Source organism: Typopeltis vanoorti, chromosome 12 (genome assembly GCF_054136105.1).
Source record: "Typopeltis vanoorti isolate ZY-2024b chromosome 12, IOZ_Tvanoo_1.0, whole genome shotgun sequence".
Taxonomy (NCBI): domain Eukaryota; kingdom Metazoa; phylum Arthropoda; class Arachnida; order Uropygi; family Thelyphonidae; genus Typopeltis; species Typopeltis vanoorti.
This window is the reverse complement of record NC_143560.1, coordinates 9,217,396-9,239,583: the sequence shown is the minus strand read 5'-3', so window position 1 is coordinate 9,239,583 and position 22,188 is coordinate 9,217,396. Positions and strand designations below refer to the sequence as shown.

The 22,188-nt window shown below is 35.9% G+C and overlaps 1 protein-coding gene across 2 annotated transcripts in view; it reads left to right on the top strand.

Annotated features, from left to right (window-relative positions):
* LOC150100573 (recQ-like DNA helicase Blm) overlaps positions 1–22,188 on the top strand; it is a 317,833-nt gene that overhangs the window by 155,523 nt on the left and 140,122 nt on the right. For both annotated transcript variants that reach the window (XM_090401345.1, XM_090401343.1), the window contains one exon: positions 9,792–9,989. In XM_090401345.1, the coding sequence (XP_090257471.1) occupies positions 9,792–9,989 (198 nt within the window). The remainder of the gene's footprint in view (positions 1–9,791; positions 9,990–22,188) is intronic.

Sequence of the window (22,188 nt, the reverse complement as noted above, 5' to 3'; positions counted from 1 at the left end):
CAAGTAGAAGGCTGATATTGGCAGTGGTATAGAATATAGTGCAGAAAGCTCTTTATTCAGTGTATTTCACATAGTGAGGGTGATGTTATGCAAAACCCAGAGAGAGAGAGAGAAGCAAAAATACTAGAGGTGACTAGAATTGAATGAATTAGAGATTGAGTGTGCTTGATGATAATGAAATTTTGTGTATGTTCAGGACAGTGTGCAGAGGAGTTGATTGTGCCCTTGGCTTCATTGCTTAACCCGGCTTTAGTAAGGTTGGGTGTCACAGACCCCAAAGATAGAAAGCAATAACTGTGACACCGCCACAATACTAACGCCGGGTTAATAGGAGTTTTGAATTAGGAGGACCACAGAGCAGCAGAAGTAAAAGGTAGTGCATTGTGCAAAAAGTGGTGCCAAAAAGAAGTAATTTCCATCTAAAAAAAAGAGAGACTGGTTAGAACTAGATTGCACAATTTGATTGCAGATATGGGATTCTGTAGTAAGTTCAGCATGTTTATAAAGTGGAAGATTTACTTTAGCACCCATATATGTTATTTTGTTCTTTTATCAACCCCCAACACTTGCACAAGGTTGCAAAACCTATAACAATGTTGTTTAGGGTAGTTTTGCTGCACCACATGAAATATTTTTGAGAATAGCATTCTGAGGTCAGATGTACACTATCTACCAATAATTATCCAGACACTTTAGCAATTTACAATTGATACCAGAAGGCGAACTCTAATATTGGGTATGTCCATCTTTGACTTTGATAACCTCTTGCACACTTTGAGGGAGGCTTTCCACCAATGTGCAACATGCATCAGATGGAATTTGTCTCCATTCCTCCATCTGATGTTCAGCAACAGATCGAGGACATTCTGCTCTGGAACCTCAATTGTGGTTCCAAGTCATCCCACAGATGTTCAGTGGACCACTTCATAACATCCTCAGCTTTTTTGCATGGGGCATTGCCATCTTGACAGTGACAGTGACACAGGTCCATTCCATAAAAACTCCACAGCATAGGCAGCACCTGATTATCTGGAATATCAAGGTGCTAAGCTGCCTTCATGGAAACACGGACAACAACCAGTGGTTCCATGAAGGCAGCTCCACTCCAAACTAGCTGAATGCATTCCTTCAATACCAAACTTTACTGTGGATATAACACATTGTGGTAACAAGCATTCATCAGGCTGCTTCCACACCCACACCTGCCATCAGGCTGGAAACAGGTGAATATTGATTCATCGCTCCATAGTACCATTTTCCACTGGTTAATTGTCCAGTTCACATGCTTTTTTGCACCAGGCTAGACAAGCCACTTTTTTTGTTGTTGTTGCTGTGATGTTCAACTTGTGTGCTGCTGCTCTTCTGTGGAAACCCAATAAATGGAGTTCTTTTCATACAATATTCGTGCTCAGTATTAGTAAAGAAGTTATTACTGATGCTCTGGAACTCATCATGAATGGTCTGTGCCGATTGTAGCCTGCTTTTGCTCTGGGTCTTTCCTGCACTAGTGGTGCCAGAACATCTTCATTTCACTGAGTTAATTTTATATATAAATTTTATATATATATAAAAAGAAAGAATACTTCCCCTCAATGCAAATAGTATGCAGGTGACAGATGCAGAAAAGATTGTTCAACTAATGAGTTCCCTTTTACTAAAAGCTGTCAACCTGGTGTATGCAACATTTACCTCAGTGTTACTCCCTCTACTGTGGATTTAGAAATTCAGGTAGAGGAGGAGGTACTAGATCTGTTGTATAAAAAATATGAATTTGACAATAGGACTACAGGGATATTGGCTCACACACACTAAAAGAGTTCAGCTAAACTGTCCATACAGTTTGAATCTCAGCATAGGAGACATTTCGCAGAAGCTGAAAGAATGCATGATAATCCCATTGCCCAAGAGTAGTGCAAAGACTGATGTGTCCTGTTGTTGACCTCAGTATCTCTGAAAAGATGATGAATTTTGAAAAGTTGGTATAAGAATGCATACAGTAATGGATTGAGAGAGAAACAGTTTCTCTGTCATATTTTAGTACTTGCTCACATTTTATAATGATGTCACAGTTGAGTTAGACAAGAAGAATAGTTATGCCATGATACTTTGGACTTTATTAAAACTTTTCACAGGATTTGGCATGGAAGGATATTGCATAAGTTGGAGGATATGGGATCAAATTATTAGGCCATACATCAAATAACGTATGGCCTTATCAAAAAGCAGTGAGTATATGTGAGATGCAAGTCTATAAGATATAAGATTTAAGACAACCTGTGGTGTGCCCCAGAGATCAGTCTCGTCCATTTTTATTTAATCTTTACATTAATGATTTTGGGAAGGATTTAACAGGTGATACAACTATTTACTGATGATGCAAAGATAACATGGTAATCAGAAATGCAACTGAGATGTGCTTGCAGAATGATTTGAATAAACTGGAATTGTGGGCACATGAAAATGACTATCAGTTCAATGCTATTGATGCCATTAATGTTTTCCTAGCCTGGTTTGGCTGACTAGTTAGCATATCTGCTCTCCAACCAACAGGTCACAGATTCGAATCCCACTGTGTGCTTGAACAATTGTGATCATCTTTAGGTGGGAGATGAATTTCATTGTCTTGTGTGTAACCATCACCCTGTTTATTGGAGACTTGAAAAGTTCCATGTTTGGTGTCTAGTACAGATCTAGTACCTTCTCCTCGTATACCTGAATTTCTAAAGCAGGGTTTCCAAACTGTGAAAAAAATAAATAAAAAAATACAAAAAATTATAAAATTAATTAAAAATAGAAAATGGTTTACAACCATTAGTACCATGGTTTACCACTATAGGTTTACAGCCTTTCGTGAATAGAAATCACATAAAAAGAGAGAGAGAGAGAGACATCCAGTGGCATATATTGGTGGGATTATGCTTGAAGAAACTGACCAGGTTAGGGATCTTAAAGTTTTAGTAGATAGGAAATTAAAGTTCAAGGTCATATATCAAAATTTGCAAATACAACTCAGAGGATAATTACATTGCTGAAATGAACACTTACATGTGAGGAAGTCATTTTTTCCTGTTTACAACGCTTTGATAGGGCTTCATCTGAACTATTGTGCACAGATCTGGTCTTATGGTTTCCCTGTTGAAATGGATAATGAAGATGGTGCAGAGGAAAGTGTTAAGAATGATATTCCATCCATCAATAGCTCTAAAGCACTTGAGCACCCACAGTCTTCCAAGTATCCTTGGACCTCCCAACTGTAATACGAGGATAAGGAGGTTATCCCTATGCCTCTGAGTGTCCTATGTCTGTAGATGTGTGTGTTCAGGAGCCAATTTGCCTGTTCTGGGGGACGAAAAACCCGAGTTTCCGGGCAAAAGAAAAAAAAACCCTACCTCCATATGAGACCAGCTAACTCACCTTGCATCGAAAGAGACCAGATGAAGGTTCCTCACATCATTGAAAGGAATCGAACCCAGGTCTTTCCGACCAAAGGGCTTAATCTATACTGACTGAGCTACAGAGGCTCCTAAGAATGATATTAGGACTGTGAAGTGTAGATTGTGGAGAGATTAAGAATTTGCAGACCTCAGATTCTAGCAGACAAAGAAGGATATGATAGAGACCTATAAACTTTTGAAAGGACTATACAGGATACCAGTAAATAGAATTTTTCATATATGAAGGGTAGTAAGAGGACTTGAGGGCATCTATGGAAGTTGAGAATGAATGCAGTCACAAAAGGAGCGAGAGGTATATTTTTCTCATAGCGCAGTTGTGTGACTGAAATAGCTTGCCTTTAGAAGTGGTGAGTGGTAGTGGGAATGAATATGAGAGAAGGTATGTCACTCGGTGCATGTGATACGGGGGTCTTCCTTTATGTGTCCCCAACTCCCTTGAGGTTTCTTGTACTATATTTATAATAATTTTTATTTATTTAGTTTAATATTTTATTTTATTTATTTAATTAGAGTGTTGCTATTCAGTGTGGTGGTAAAAGGTACTTGAATGTGACTACCACATACAATACCCAGTCTCCTGTCCATGCATGGCCTTAACAATACTTTCCCTCTTGTAGCTGTGCTTTTGGAATTGCTGTATTGTGGAGCATTGTTATTCACTAGCTTATTGGGTCTTAATGAATTACAATCTGATTCAGTCGCATGTATTATCAAGCTGCTGTTCATACTTTTTGATGTATTCTTTGATGGAGTAGATACTAGCAGCTTCCTGATTAATAAGTATGTTAGGCATGTCCTTGAAGAGTGTTACATGCATTTTGCACATTTTTGGGGGGGGGGGGCACGAAGGTACCAGTTTATTCTGAGATCAGACATGGAAACAGCCACTTCAGGTCTCTATTAAACAAGGCAGTAATGTTTTACCAAGCAGTGGAGTTATCTCCACTAAAGATGTAATTGGCGCTTCTTCCAACTACAGATTTGCTTTTACAGCAGCAGGATCTTGCCAGGTGCACCTGAGTTTTGTTTATGAAAGAATAGGCCATGCCTATAATTTTCATTTCCATAATTTCTATTATTTGCAGTTCAACTTGGAGTGGCTCTTCATTACACATCACTGACTCAAATGTGACATGCATTTTATGTAAATCGAGAAATGTGCTAAAGAAGGAAAAGTTTTAAAGCAGTTTTTTTGTATATTATCTGTATAGATGAATACTATCTCAGAAAAGGAAATTAACCAGTGTTACTTTCCTTTCCTGGTTATTTATTACAATTTTTTTTAATGTTGCTCCCACTCACAAAGGTTGTTTTTAAACCTATAGTACATTCATACCGTGGGTGTGCTAAGGATTTTTTTTTTCTATTTTTATTAATTCTATATACAGGGTGATTCTAAATTATTGTCTGGGTTTCTGTGGCCTATGATTTTCAAACCAGAAACAACAAAATAAAACTGCTTGCAGAATATGAAAGTTTTATTTGCAATGCTGTACTTGCTGCATTGATGTCTGGGATACAATATGACATATTTCAAAATGGTGACTGTTCGAGAGAAAGCAATGTGCATGGTTTGGTTTTTTAAAACAAAGTCCATAATCACAACACAGTGTCATTATAGAACTCAGTGTGGAAAGCATCCGCCTTCAGATAATGCTATCCAACATTGGTTAAAGCAATTTCAAGAGACTGGTAGCATTCAGCATCAAAAAGGAGCGGGAAGACTGAGCACTTTGCAGGAAGATGCTGATTGAATCCAGGAAGCATTTTATCAAAGCCCACAAAAATCAACTAGATGAGCTTCTTTGCAGTCAGGTATACCTCAAATGATTGGAGGGTTGTTCATAACCGCTTTCAACTCCGTGCCTACAAAGTGCAGATTGTGTAGCTTTGCAGCTAGACGATAAACTCTGCCATTTTCAAATTGCCCAACATATTTTGCCAAAAGTCGAAGCTGATGAAAATTACCTTCAGAGATGGATATTTAGTGATGAAGCAATGTTTTGTGTATCAAGAGGGGTAAATCATCATAACTGCAGAATATGAGGATCAGAAAATCCTCATGCCAATTGAGTATATGAAAGTTAACCCAGAGGTGGATGTCTGGTGTGCTTTGTTATGTTCGGAAGTTTTGGAGCTCCTTTTCTTTGTGGAAAAAACAGTGACAGTAGTGAACTATCTGGACATGCTACAGCTGTATCTGTTACCCCGGTTGGAAGATTATCAGCTGTATGTAGTGTTCCAGCAAGATGAAGCACCACCACATTGGACTCTTATTGTTCCAAGAATTTCTTGATATGCATTTTCCTGGGTGCTGAGTTGGGCATGGTGGACTGATTCTATGACCTTCATGCTCACCTGATATTATGCTGCTTGATTTCTTCCTGTGGGGATATGCAAAGGACATTGTTTACCAGACCCCTGTGCCCTCCCTTGATGAACTGAAGACAGAATTATTGTTGCAATAGAAACAGTTACACTGCAAGTGATGGAGAATGTTTGGAGGAAAATTGATTATCGCTGACATCTTATGTGCCACGAAGGTCGCACATGTTGAAGTTGTTTGGCATTCTGCAGTATTGATTTTATAGGTAATAAAACTTTTTGAGTTATACTTTCATATTCTGTAATCAGTTTTATTTTTTGTTTCCAGTTTGAAAATTACAGACTATGGGAACCTGACAGTAATTTAGAATTACCCAGTATATGTATTTTTACATTTGTTAATATTTTGTATGGTTGATGGCAGTTATTTAGTTGTATGCTAGTTACAATTAGTTGTAAGGAGGTATGTGAAGTGATGCTAGTGTTACTTTGGAAAGATTTAGATTGTAATTTTAATGTTACTGAGTGGCAGATGTTCTTCATCAGTGTGTGTAGAAGCTTGATGATGCTGCTTATCATATTTGTGGAACTGTGCTTCAGGAAGTAGGTGAAATTTGGAATCTTAGTTGATAGTTAACAGAGACAGAAAGTTCAGAGGCAGGGCTGACCCTAGGAATTTTATCGCACCATGCAATAGCATATTTTGCTGCTCCTTCCCCCTAAAAAAACTTCTTGAATGACATCTTAAAAGCCATGATGTTAAACTAGGCTTCAACATGTCTGATCATAAATTCTAAATAGTAGCATTAGCTAATGAAAATTCTTAAGTTAATGAAAAATGATTATAAACTGTATTTTTTACAGAAAGAGAAAGACAATTAACTCTTTAACGGTGAAATTTTGTTCTGAAAATGTGCATCTGCATGTGTAATTAAAATCAAGCGAAGACGAGTATGCTTGTCAAATGCAGAGTAAATGCACCTGCTGTAAATTTTAATTAAATTATAACATACCAATTACTAAAAGTTAGTTTTCAAAAATCAATAATTTTATTCCTCCATAATTCATTACTATCACAAATACTATCAACACAACCTGAAAGGTATTGTTTTTTAAAAACCATTAAAAATCCTCGAACATTGAATAAAGTATAGCAATTTGCAGTACAATTATAGTTTATAAAAAATTGGATTTGACTTGATAAAAAACACTACAAAACACAGTGCATTGCATGATCTTTTTCATTATTTTTTGGGGAAAATTGGCCGCTGTTGCAGAGTTCTCACAAGAAATTATTTGAATTGAGTGCAATGGTATTTTATTTGCTTCACATACAACATTATTTTCATAAAAAATGCAAAAAATCATTGATCATTAGATTCCTTTATAATAATAAGTGAAATATATTTTTTAAGTTTTACTAAAATTTCAATTTTTGTCACAAAGGGTAATTTATTTTTTCACATGATGAGTATACTCATGTGAAAAAATGTTTTAAAGGTGAAAGAAAATAACGCATTACTATTAACTTATATGTAAGTAATGCTCATCACATCATGTAGAATGAAGAACTGCTAAATCACAAACACAAAACTATGGTAAATATAATTTTTTTAGATTTTAGAACACGTGTCATGTCTTAACATAAGTTAATTTTCATTTTCACTGTTAAAATGTAAACCTGCTGTTTAAAATGAAACTTTTCTTGCTTTCGCAAAATCACAAATAAGGCCAGTGTAGTCTGATTTCTGACTGATTTCATGTTCAATTGAAATCATGGCAAGACCTTCCAATCAAGTTTTGGCCATTATAGAACGTAAATAAGTTTTAGTTTTGAAAGACTATGCTTGCCGCTTGGGAAAAGACAGCATCCCCATTTAAAGTATTGTTGAAGATCACTTCAGGACGGCTGCATTCCCTGGGCTCATGCCAATGTAAAACATGAAAAGACAGTCATCACATCACTGTTAACACTACACTGCGGACTGGTTGGATTCTCGTTCACAAATAAAAAAACAACGGAAATTACACATGGAAGACAGAATAACGACCATTGTCACATCATACAAAATTTCATATTAATTCAATCATTCTGAAATTTTATATATAATCTGATCTTGTAATTCTATATTCATTATGTTACTGTACTTTCATTAAGCAATTTTGATAAATATGTATGCATTTTAACCTCAGGTCAAGATCAACTTATGGCCAACAATGGAATCGGAAATAAATGGAAGATAGAAGGTGTTCTGCTATTGTCCCGTTGTCTGATATTAACACTGACAGTGCGATATTAAGTGCAAAATAAAACTACATTATTTTAAATGATTATGATTTTTAAAAAATGTACAGTACAATGAAGTTTTATTATGTAAAAGTTTAAGTAAAGACTTCCTGAAATTTGGTTTCAACAGAGAAAGAATAAATGATTTTTATGATTTATTTTTCGGGCAGTTTAGGTCAATTTTGCCACCCCATGCTAATCCATGTGTTGCACTGTCGGTAGTACCGACCTTGTTCATAGGTCACATTTGAAGAGCATATAGCATTTTACTGTGAAAAGGCACACTTACAAACAGGCAGATATAAGCAGGTAATTGTATCATACAAGACTTTCATTAGACTAGACCACAACTGGATTCATGTTTCATCAACTTGTTTCCTTGGTGATATGGAAACTGGAGGAAAAAGGAGTGGTTGAGTGGGTATATGTTAAAAGTTTTTCACTTGGTTATGCTATAAATTAAAGATGTCAAGAAATTATATTCTTGGTTTAATCCTTTATCTAAGTCTAAGCAAACAAAGTTTGTACATGAAGTATCTTCACGACAGAGGTACTTGTGTATATAGAGGCTAATGACTTCACAACAGTTGCCTTAGTATCCCATAATGCAAAGCACATGCCTTTTGGGTGTGTGTAATGCTTTGTATTATGGGAAGAGCCACTACCCAGCCAGTTCTAACATTTATTGAGGTCTCATCAGTGGAAGCCAGACCCAGATGAGATACCAAGGTTGATGTAATGCAGAAGTCATATATTTACCATACACGAGTAGGGAAAATGTGTATCACCTTATTATTAAATTACTCTGGATCAGAGATAGAAGTTGAAAGTTCTTGGCATCTTTAATTTATAATATAACCAAGTGAAAAAACTTTCAACATCCATCTCTGATCCCGAGTAATTTAATAATAAGGCGATACACCTTTTCACTATTTATATGTGGGAAGTATATGACTTCTGCATTAATTCTACCTTGGTATCTCTTCTGGGTCTTTCTCCCACTGAAGCTAGCTTGCTTCATGGAAAGTAGAGAGATTTTGGATAGGTAGATGAGGGATGTGATTAATATGGAAGAGCAAAGTGTGAGTGAGAGTTAACAAGAGGTCATCCTAGGAAGTTGTATAAGTGTCGTGAGTAAGGGAATGAGAAATAAATTTCTTACATCAAGAAGTGGGTAGGTCAGTATATTCCACATACCTCTGAAGATCCCATTGAGTTTCACAGTATGACATGTTGCTAGTTGAGCAAGACCTTCCTTATTAACAACCTCCATGACTCCATGGAGGTAAATAATAACTGTTTGAAAATATTTTAAATTTAAAGTTTTGATACTGACCAAAGAACTTTTGAGAATACAATCTCCAGCATTGCCTTCTTATGTGCACTGCTTAAAAGTGCACATGAATTCTGCCCAGGAACCCTGTGAATGAATTTCATATCATTTATTCTCATCAGAGGCTAATCAGAAACCATACCAGAGCAAGATCCCTCTTTTCAATACTGTTGCATTGCTATGTCAGGGAGTTGCATTTTTAATAAGTGGATTCTCAGTCACTTTGGGAATTGAAGCCTTTAGGCTTTTCCTTCAGAAGTAGTAATAAAGGTATTTTAAGTGTTATATTTCAAGTGCTGTTATCCCTCTTTCTCATTAAATGCCAAATACAAATATTTGAGTTATGTCTTGACACAAGATGTTTGTTTAAATGCAATTTTTTTTTTCCTAGTGATGATCGGTAAGTTTTATGGAAATCACAAGGATGATGGGGCATCTGTTCAATTTAAAGGAACAAAGTTTAAACATTCAGAAGACATGCTTATGATTTTCCATAATGTTTTTGGACTACAAAAGTTTCGCCATAACCAGTTAGAGGCTGTCAATGCTGCTCTGCTTAAAGAAGATTGTTTTATATTAATGCCTACAGGTACGTTTGCCTACTCATTTAGTTTAATATGTTTAAAAATAATTTTTTTAAACTTGACAAAAATGGGATCAGGAAGTTCTTTTCAGTAAGTATTATAAGATTGTGTCTTAATTCCTTTTTCTGTGTACATTAATCTGATGATGATAAAGTTTCTCTCTACATAGCGCACTTGTATTTTCTTTCAATAGTCCAAGTCATGTATGCTGCAGTACTGCCCATTATTTGTTAGTTGCCATACTTAGCAGGGTTCATTCCATGCATGTTGTCACTTTATATTTGTTTTATCAGTCCATCCATTTGTGCAGGCACAGATTAATCTAAACGCTCATATGTTTAGATTAATTAATTAATATTCTTGACTAAATCTGTGGATCAGCCTTTTACTATCATTTGAAAAAAAAAAAAAAAAAAAGAGAAGTTGGCTATTTTGAGTTGAAACTCCAAAATTGATTAGTTTAGCAGTTGATATTTTCATTTTTGCATGTAGAAATTTAAACAATTAAATAAAATTGTTTCCAATATTCAGTTTTCATGATTGTGTTTCTGCATTTCTTTCAAAAGTACAGTCAGTCCTCGACTTATGACTGGGTTCTGTTCTGAGGATCCTGTCATAAATAGGAAATCACTATGCAAACCATAAGGATATGTTAACAGTTAGCATGTCTGAATGCTCAAGTGTGCTGGTCTGATTATTGTATTTTTAAACTGATTTTACCTTTTGTTTATAGTAATAGTACACATGTACAAATCATAAAATTACTGTATACAAATTGTACTGTAATAACTGATGAAACTTTAGTGTACAGTACTTTTGTGTGGTTACAGTAAAATATGCATCTTTAAAGACTGGTGCAAGAGTGATTCTTCAAAGCTGCTTCATTATTAAATTGATGATTCTTCAGAGGAGACTGGTTCACCAACAAAAAAATTCTTGAAATTCAGGAATAACAACAATCATTCTAAGTATAGGTTATCAGATGCATACTTGTAAAAGGTCTAGGCTCATCTTGAGGAGGTTAGGTGTAGTCTTCTTTAAAACTTTGCATTATGTCTCCAACTTACAGTGTGCATAGTTTTCTTTTCTGCATAAATTTCTCTAGCAAGACACAGCAGCTTGGATCATTCTGTCTACTTTACTAAATCTTTCTATGTTAGGGACCATTTCCTCTAACAATCAAATTGTTTTATTAACAGGGGGAAATACTTCCACTGTAAACTTTTTTGGAAATCGGCTTCATGTGCTTGTGCTTTTAGCTCTGTATGATCTTCATTTACAAGCCCTTTTTCTTCCACAATTAACACTAATTGCTCTACTGCATCTTCATTTTCACTTCCCAATTCTTTGGTATCACTATCTTGTCATCAACCACTTGCAAAGCTTTTTCAAATCCTCAGAATCTATGAACATATTTTTTTGCAGCCTCTTCTAGATATCATTCATTTGCTCTGCTGTCAGCAGTAGAGCAAAGCAATTCTTTTTTCTGAGAAACAGCATTGCATAGTTGCAGGAATGAGGTGGTATTCTGTTAACAGGTGGTCATAAGTTGTATACACTGTAAGTTGAGGAGTGACTGTATATAGATTTTATGATGATGACAGTATAGATAATAAACAGAATCTAAATCACTGAACTCATTGACAGAATTTGGTGCAGGATGATTAGCACGGGGGGGGGGACATTTCCTTCTTCATGAGATAGACAAAGATTGGTATTATAAATTAAAGATACCAAGAAATTATATACAGGCAGCCCTCGGTTTACGACACTTCATTTTACGGCGATTCCCAATAATGCGGATGCCTGCTCGTGCTTTCTTACTGTAGTATGGTCTGACTGAGAAACTCTAGCAGGCACTCAGTGTTTAAGTGTTTACCGAGCTACTACGACATATATGTATCAAACCTAGTTTTACTGTTGAATCTACCTAATTGTTCTATTTAATTAGTTTTACATATACACGCATTTAAATTGATAAAGTACATAATTACATATCATGTCTGATAAAAGAAGTGCAGAAAAGTTAGCAGAACTTGGTGTTAAGAACGTGTGGAAATCAATCACACTTGAAAAGAAGATGGTGGTGATTCAAAGAATGGAAGATGGGCAGACACGTGCTAATGTCTTTAGAAGTATGAACTTACCTCCATCGACTGTTACTACAATTATGAAAAATGCAGATAGAATAAAACAGTCTGCGCAACAATCTACGGCAGTACTAAATGCAAATCATGTAAGTTATAGTAGGGGTAAACTTCATGAAAAAATGGAAAAATTATTATCATTATAGGTGGATGACTTGAATCAGAAAAACATTCCTCTGACGCAGACTGTTATAACTGAGAAAGCAAAAACAATTTTTGAGTATCTTAAAAAGACGGAGGCGAAGAAACATTTTTAGGAAGCAAAGGTCGGTTCATGAGATTTAAGTGACATAATATCAAATTATGTGGTGAGGCAGCAAGTGTTGCGGCAGCGGCTGCTTTTCCTAAATAATTTCAAGATTGTGTGGAACAAGGAAGTTATCCTCCTGATCTCATTTTTAATGTTGATGAGACTGGGCTCTACTGGAAAAAATTGCCATCATGCACCTTCATTTCCTGTGAAGAACATTCCGCTACAGGTTTTAAAACTGCAAAAGATAGACTTATGCTTTTGTTGGGTGCAAATGTCTCTGGAACTTTGAAGCTTAAACCAATGTTGGTATACCATTCATAGACGCTACTCACCTTCAAGGGTCTAAAAGCCGTGCTGCCAGTCTATTGTAAATGGAACAAGAAAGCTTAGGTTACACAAAACGTTTTTATAGATGGGTACACAAATTATTTTTGTCCTACCATGCCTCACTTCTATAAAGAAAATGATTTGCCAGCCAAGGCATTGCTTCTCTTGGATAATGCCCCTGGACATCAAAACCTTGCTGAAGTAAGAACACCATTGGATGTCAAGGTTGTTTACATGCCCCCAAACACATCGCTTTTGCAACTGATGGATTAGGGGATTATATCACTCTTCAAAGCCTATTACCTCTGTATAACATTTATGGTAATGGTAAGAGTTTTGAACACTTCAGGAAAAACTATTAAAGACTATCGGTGGTCATTCGATATTTTGAAGGGCATTAACAACATCAAGGCAGCTTGGAACGAAGTGTCAGCAAAGTGTTTAAAAACTTCTTCCAGCATTTATGCACGACTTCGAGGAATTAGAGCAAGAGAAGAATGTTATTGAAGATGTTACCAAGCTTGTGTGAGAGGTGGGATTGGACGATATTACAGCTGAAGATGTGATAGAAGTCTTAGAGAGCCATGATAAACCGCTTTCCAATGAAGACTTAAAAGAATTAGCCGAACAATTAAGTCAACATCCAAAGGAGTAGAAAGAAAACAAAGAAGGACCTCTGAGAGATATAAAAATGGTCGATTTGCAGCATATCCTTGCAAGCATAGAGACATTTACTGAAGAACTCTGCGAAATGGACCACAATTACACCGAACTCCTTAAAGAAAAGAAAAGAAAATCTAGGCAGTTAACACTGGATACTTTTTCAAAAAAAATGCAGGTGATCCGAAGTTTTTTTCCCCAGGTACTTCAACATAGAAATATGTAATATCTTTTCGAACTTTCATATTTTTTATATATAATTTTGTTTTGTTTTCATTATTAATAATTTTATTTTAACAAATATATATGTATGTATTATCAAAGCTTTAAATATAATAATGTTGCACATACTTCATGTGCATATTTTGTGACTGCACGGAACATAACTTTTACCTCCCATTAAAATTGGGTTCGTTTTATGCCAATTTGGTTTACGCCCGTTTTTTCAGAATTGGAAGTGAGGCATTAACCGAGGGCTGCATATACTTGGTTTAATCCTTTATCCAAGTGTAAGTAAACAAGTTTGCACCTGAAGTATTTTCAGGACTGGGGCAACTCTTATAAAGAAGCTAATGACTTCACATCACTTGCCTTAGTATCTCATAATACAAAGCACATCTCCTTGCGGACATGTATAATGCTATGGATTATTGGGAGGGTCACTACCCAGACCAGTTTCGACCTTTTTTGAGGTCTCATCAGTGGCAGCCAGACCCAGAGGTGATACTAAGGTTGAAGTAATGCAGAAGTGATGTTTTCATATACGAGTAGCAAAAAAGTGTCACACCTTATTATTAAAATACTCTAGATTAGAGAAAGTTGTTGGAAGTTTTTCTTGAAGTATATAATTTCTTGGTATCTTTAATTTATAATATAACATTGTAGCATTATACAAGGATATGTACTATGCATTATACATGTCTGCAAAGATGTGTGGTTTGCATTATGGGATACTAAGGCAAATGATGTGAAGTCATTATACAAGTTGCCCCAGTCCTGAATATAGTTCAGACACAAACTTGTTTTGATTACACTTGGATAAAGGATTAAATCAAGTATATAATTTCTTGGTATCTTACATTTATTGTATAACCAAGTGGAAAAACTTCCAACAAAGATTAGTATTTTAGTTTATGTTGAGTAGTACATTAAACACAGCCAGTAACTGAATTTTAGAGCTGGCCTTTGTATACACTGGCCTGCCAAAAGTCTTGGATGCAGATATAAACAAAACATTTAGAGCAAAATACACAGTTGTCTTTGTTCTGGAAGTGGTGTTTTCAGAATACATAAACAAAATGTCTTTGAGAGATGTGAATGATATGTCATCCAAACTTTGGAATTAATAACTCTTCCATGAATCATGGAAGACTATTAATTTATGCTAGAAAGTTTACAGTGTTGTGCACTACTTCTCCTGTCAAGCATTGGTCAAGTTCCTCTAATAAAGAAGCTTGGTCTTGTCTTATTTCTAAATTCCATTCTATCACCCCACAGATGTTCTAGAAAATTGTAGAAAGTTTTTTTTTTGTCGCTTTATTACAAAGTGTATTACACTTGACAAGTAAGATATTATATTCTTGTTTTATTTCTTTACCCAAGAATAAGGAAATAGTTTGTGAACAGAGTATCTTTTCAGTTAGTTTACTTGTGTATAGAGGCTATCGACTTCACATTGGTTGCTGCACTATCCCATAATGCAAGAACATTATGGGAAGGAGCACTACTTAATACTGGTTTTGACCTTTACTGAGATCTCATCATTGGGTGTTAGACTCAGGAAGATACTAAGGAATACTAAGGACTTAAATCAATGCAGAAGTCATGTGTAGACTAGTCAAGGAGATATTTGTACAGACTTTGTGTGCATATTCTGAGGTAAAGGATTAAAACTAAAATATAATTTCTTATCAAGTATGAGATGTTTTAGGTTTAGTATGAGGAGTTGGTTAAGGATTCTGTGCTGACTGTTGAAAGTTCTGTTGTTATTCTATTCTCTCTATGTGCTTATAATTTTTGTGATACAGAGCATTATCATGTTAATCTGTAAGGTCAAGTACCATAAAACTATAAAACACCAGTATAGCCTAGCAATCATAATACCATGCATTATGACCAATGGACTTAATCCGTATCATTATTTCATTATATATAATTGAATGTAGATAAAGAAAGAAATGTCAAATCTCACCATGATATTAGAGGTGCAGATGCCTTTTACTTTAGAGCTGAAATTGGCAGCATTCTTAACATAGGAAGGTGAATTTCTGATTAGATTGGAGTGCATATTAGATAAAAATTTTGACAGTTTATAAGTAGAACAACTGATACAATCAACTATTGCCACAAAGGAATACCCATTTTATGTACTTTTGGCAGTCCATATAATCTAGGTGTTTTAATTTACTAAATTCTGTTTCTTGTTTTGTTTTTTTTTTCTTTAAAATATCTGTACTTTTACATCTGTGTAATAAGTTAGGTGTGCTCCAAGGGATGAGAATAATTGGCAATAGATATAACAGAATGCTTTCTTTCTCCTCCTCTCTGGCCAGTCATATGACTGGCCAGAGAGGAGAAGAAAGCATTCTGAAGAATAGGCCAGAGAGCAGGAGAAGAAAGCATTTTGTTAGGTCTATTGTCATTTATTCTTAAGGGTTGTTTGCAAAATTTGGTAAATTTCTAATTGGTGGCGACACAATTCATTCTTTCATACCATTATCAGCATATATCATCTTTTTCGTGACTCCTGATAAAATTTTAGCCAGGAGCGACACATAGTTTTTGTTTGGCAAACATTTAAAGTGACCGTGTTCGCATTTTTCTTAAAAATGGAGAAAAACGAGTTTCGTGCAGTGATAAAACACTTTTATTTGAAGAAGTGGACGGGCATCTCAACTGATCAACCGAGCAAATCAAAGCTGAGTTAGATGCAGTTCATGAGGACTCTGTACCAGAATTTAAAGATTATTTATTTTTGGATAAATGATTTTAAATGTGGTCGTTAGTCCATTGAAGATGAAGCTTGCTCCGGATGCTCAACTGAGATCACTACGAAGGAAATGATTCACAAAACCCATGATATCGTTATGGAAGACCAGCAAGTGAAAGTGTGTGAGATTGCTGAGATTGTAGGCATCTCAACTGAACAGATGTATAATATCCTGCATGAAAATTTGCACATAAAAAACTGTGCACGATGGGTCCTGTGATTGTTGACGGTTGATCAAAAATGCATGCGAAAAGACATTTCAATGCAGTGTTTAGTGATGTTTAATCGCAATGCAGGATTTTTTGCATCGATTCGTGACTGTAGATGAAACTTGGATCCACCACTACACACCTGAGTCCAAGCAGCAGTCAAAACAGTGGACAATGCCTGGTGAAAGAGCACTGAAAAAAAGCAAAGAGCGTTTTGTCAGCTGGGAAGGTGATAGCCACTGTTTTTTGGGATTCCCAAGGAATTATTATGATAGACTATTTGGAAAAGTGTAAGACAATAACAGGAGTCTATTGTGAGTCATTGTTGGGCTGTTTAAAAGAAGAACTGAAGAAAAAACGACCAATATTGGCACACAAGGTTAGCTTAGTGGCTGTGTGCCTTGCAACCATATGCCTGGGAAAGGAGTGTCCTAGGTTCGATTCCTGTCTGTGACGTGAGGAGCTAAAGAATCTTCCTCAGTCTTAGCCAAGTTTGCTGGTCTTGAGCGTGGACAGTAGGGTTTTTTCCTCCAGTTTATCCTGGGGTTTTTCATCCCGCAAAGCAGGCTAACCAGCCTTGAGAACTCAACACTACAGGACATAGGATACACCGGGGCGTAGGGCTGACCACCTTATCCTGGGAATGGTTTGAGATCCGATGATTAATAAACCCTCGACACCGTAAGGTAAAAGAGGGTAAAAAGAAGATGAGATGAGAATATTGGCAGACAAAAATGTGCTCTTTCATCAAGAAAATGCACTGTACCACACATCAGCCATTGAAATGGAAAAATTGCACGAATTGAGGTTTGAATTGGTTCCACATCTACCGTATTCTCCAGAATTGGCCCCATGTGACTTCTTCTTGTTCCCAAAACTTAAAAATTTGGCTCGGTGGGGAAAATTTTTCTTCAAATGAGGATGTCACCAAGGCTGTCAATGACTATTTTGCACAATTTGACAAATCCTACTTTTTAGATGAGATGAAAAAATTAGAAACTCGCTGGACCAAATGTGTAGACTTGATGGAGACTGTTGAGAAAGAAAAGTGATTTTTTCCAAAAAATGTGTTAATTTATTTTTTTTACCAAACTTTCAAAAACCCTCATACTTCTTGTAACCATCCATTATTTTTGTGTATTCACTCTGATCTAATGAAATATTTATCACAAAATGTTTTATGTGTATAGTCAGTTTGTCATGTCTATGAATTATGCTAGTATTAACAATTAAAATAGGCCTGATGAAATTGTTTGCTATGTTCATTACATAACTTAGTCTATGGTTAGAGGCAGTCATAAACATATGCATGCAGGCATGAAAGGCAAACAGCAGACTGAATATTAAATGGCATAACCCTGCATTTCTAATTGGAACACAGGGCATGATTAGGGAACACGATAGTAGGACTGATGTTTTCTTCTTCTTCTTCTTCTTATTATTATTATTATTATCTGAGACCTCCAGGGAGTCAAGGACTCATCGAGAGGAGCTATAAATCATCCAAATCAGCTGTCACATACCTTCACTTAAATTCATTCACACTAGATCCACTCACTACCCTTAAATTCAGACTATTCCACTTGCTCACTGCTTTGTGAGAGAAAAACCTAGCTCTTATCCCTTTCTTGACTACGAACAAACTTAACTTCTATGAATGCCCCCATGTTCTCTCTCCACCTTCCATATAACAAAAAATTTTATCAGATGATATCCTATAACACCCATTCAAAAGTCTATAGACCTCTATCATATCATCCCTCTTTCTCCTGTTAACCAGAGTCTGCAATCCACATAATCACAATCTGTCCTCATAATCTAAATCCCATAATCAGGATATAATCTTTGTAACTCTTCTTTGCACCCTTTCCACAACTTCTTTATCCACTTGAAACTAGGGAGACCCAATCTGCACAAAATAATCCAGGTATGGTCTTATCAAAGCATTATAAAGAGGCAAAATGATTTCCTTATCCTTACATGTCAAAGTTCGCTTCAACATCGCAATTATCCTCTGAGTTGTATTTGCAACTTTTGCTATGTGACCTTTGAACTTCAATGCCCTATCCACCAATACGACAAGATCCCTTGCCTCTTCGGTTTCTTGTAGCATAACTCTGCTAATATAATATGCGTCTGGAACTCTAATCATGTCAAAGTGCCTAACTTTACACTTATCAACATTAAACTCATAGCCATATTCATTTGCCCAAATTTCCAGTCTATTCAAATCATTTTGTAATTGCTGAATATCAGTCCTGATTGCCCTGCCTATCTTCGCATCACCATCAAACAGTTGCAAATCTGAACCTGCATGATATTGTTAATGTATAGATTGAACAATAATGGCACAAGGACTTAACCCTGAGTTACAATGCTGGTCACCTTAAATCTCGCAGATTCACACCCACCGTATACCACTTTTTGGTATCTGTCTGTCAACCATCCCCTGATCCATGTCAAGAGTTTATATTCCAATCCCGTTTTTTTTTTATGCAACAGCCTTTCGTGTGGTATCCTATCAAATGCCTTATAAAAATCCAACGTTATCATAGTGTACCCATTCCCTTTATCCAACTTGGCCGTAACATTGTTATAAAATATGCGCAAATTGCTAAAACATCACCTTCCTTTAGTAAGCCATGCTGCTCCTTGCAGAGGTAGCATGTTTGTCTATCCATTTCTGTATGTGCTTACCAACTTCTCTAAAATCTTCATTACCCCATCAGCGATACTGATAGATCGGTAGTTAGACACATCAGTTTTTGCTCCACTCTTGTACAGTGGAACTATCATACATTCTTTCCATTCCTGTGGTATCATTCCTCAGCTGAGACTCAAGTTATACAAACAAGTAATAATTCTTATCCAGGTTATACAACAGCTCTTCAACCTTATTTTCATGAACTCTTACTCTCACTCTAACTCTTTATCCAATGTAGCAGTAGCACTGTGCACCATGCAATCTACACTTGGTTGATATATCTTAGCAAAGTGAACATTCATTATGTGAACACTCTCATTAGCATCTGACATGCGAGTACCATCGGCATTCAATAAAATTATTCTTTCACATCCATTCTTTCTTTTGCTTGCGGCATAACGATAAAATTCTTTTGGATTGCCTTTAGCTTACATGGCTAATTTCTTTTCATACTCTGATTTATCTTTCCCTGCCATACTCATTACTTTTCTGGCCTGAGCTTTATATATTTCATAATATCTCTTACTCTTTTTCTCACGATATTCTTTCCACATCATCTTCTTGTGGATCTCTCGCTTAATAAGGTTGGACATCCATTTCACTCCCAACCTATTTATTCATTGAACACTAGGGATACATTCAGATACTGCCTCATTTAAGCATCTCCTCAAAGATTCCCATGCATTGCTGACATTTTTCCCATTCAGTAACTGATACTCTGGGACAAAGATAGTATTTTCCTAAATTAATCATAATTTCCAGCTTTGTAGTTTAGCATGTAACCTGTTTTAATCGGAGCATCAATACAATTAGATACATCCCAAGAAAGCACAGCATGATCACTGTCACCAATTGATGGTAAAATGGCCATATTCTTAACAGAGACCTCTTTTGATGTTATGTGCAAATCCAACACTCTTTGACATTGAGTTCCTTCTTTCACATGCTGTTTAAGAAAGTTATCTCGCAACAATTCAGTGAATTCCTCTTCTTTCTTATCATGAGATTTCTCTTATACCCATTCAATGTCTGGAAAATTAAAGTCACCTATAATGATCACTTGTTTGGTACCCATAAGGCAAAATTGGTGATGCATTTCTTTGTCCCCTGGAACTGAGCCGCCAGATCTATCGCAACAACCCACCATATATTTTATTTTGTTAACCCCCCCCCACCACCACCACTTCACACTAGATAGATTCAAACTCACTGCTACGTGGGACTTTGTTACCATCAATGTTTCCTTGGTTTTCTATCCTAACTGGACTTTAGTCATCTGATAACGGTAGTACTCCTCCTCCTCTCCTATCTCTTCTGTATTTCCTAAAAATAGTATACCCATTACACTTGATCCCACTTACCTTACCTTAATGTTACCATCAATGTTTCCTTGTTTTTCTACTCTAACTGGACTTAAGTCATCAAATATCATTAGTAGTAATCCTCCTCCTCTCCTATCTCTTCTGTCCTTCCTAAAAATAGTATACCCATTACACTCGATCCCACTTACCATATCTGATTTTGAATAGCCATGTTTCACTAATGTCAACAGTAATGAAACAATAATAATGCCAGATATAATTCTTAATTATAATAATTCTCTCTCTCTCTCTGATTTTTTATAGTGAGGTATCTATGTGTATTTAGGTTAACAAAATAAATCATGGTAGAATTCTAAAACAGTCTCATAGATTTAAATCAGCATCACATGGGTAATAGGTTTTAAAAAAAAGAACAGATGAAACAAAATTTGATTAATACTAGTATTCATAGATATGAAAAACTTTTTGTACACAAAAAATACGAAGATGGTCAGAAAAGTTCTCAGCTTCGACCATAGATGGCAACACTATCTGGAAGTTTTTTTCCCTAAGTTGGTACATCTGTCATAAGCATCCATGTGAAATTGCAATTCATTCTAGCAAGTAGTTTGTTTTATAAAGCTGTCTGAAGCAAGTGTTGTCTGTATCCCTTGAAATTGATAAAATTGAGTATCACGAGGTTATAAAATTCTTTGTAAAAGAAGGTTTAATGGCAAAAGAAATTCATTTGAAGTTCATAAAAGTTTATGGGCACCCTTCTCCTTTGTTTTCGACAATTAAGAAATGGGCTGCCCAGTTTAAACTTGACCATACCAGACTTGAAGATGATCCACCCTTCACGTGGATCATCTTCAAGATTTCTAGTGTAAGAACACTAGAAATCATTGATCATGTGCATGATATGGTATTGGATGACCGGCGAGTCAAAGTGCATGAAATTGCTGAGACTATGGGCATTTCAAAAGAACGTGTAGGATATATTTTACACGAAGAATTGCAAATGAAAAAGCTTTGCACAAGATGGGTGCCGCACTTGCTCACAGCAGATCAAAAACGCACACTTGCATGAAAATCTCTGAACAGTGCTTGGAGCATTTTAACAAGAATAAAACTGTATCCATAGTAATAAACTGATTTTGTGCATTAGTTTATTACTGTGGATGAGACTTGCATTCACCATTATACACCAGAATCCAAACAGCAGTGAAAATAGTGCACAGAAGCCGGTTGTTCAGTACCAAAGAAGACAAAGTCGATTCCATCAGCAGAAAAAGGTCATGGCATCGGTGTTTTGGGATGCTAAAGCCATTTTGCTTATTAATTATCTTGAAAAGGGTAAAACAATAACTGGGGAATATTGTTTCAATCTTTTAACCAGACTAGACAAAAAAATTCATGACTAAAGACCTGGTTTGCAGAAGAAAAAAATCAAATGCCCATGACCGTGGGATTGCATTTTATCGATGTATGAAAGTTTTGAGAGGGAATAGCGCATCAGCACTCATCTTAATTGGTCCAATGCAATTAATTGCAGGATAACTTTGAATACTTCTGCATAGAGTAGGGGAACAATCTGTTTTATGATTGATTAGA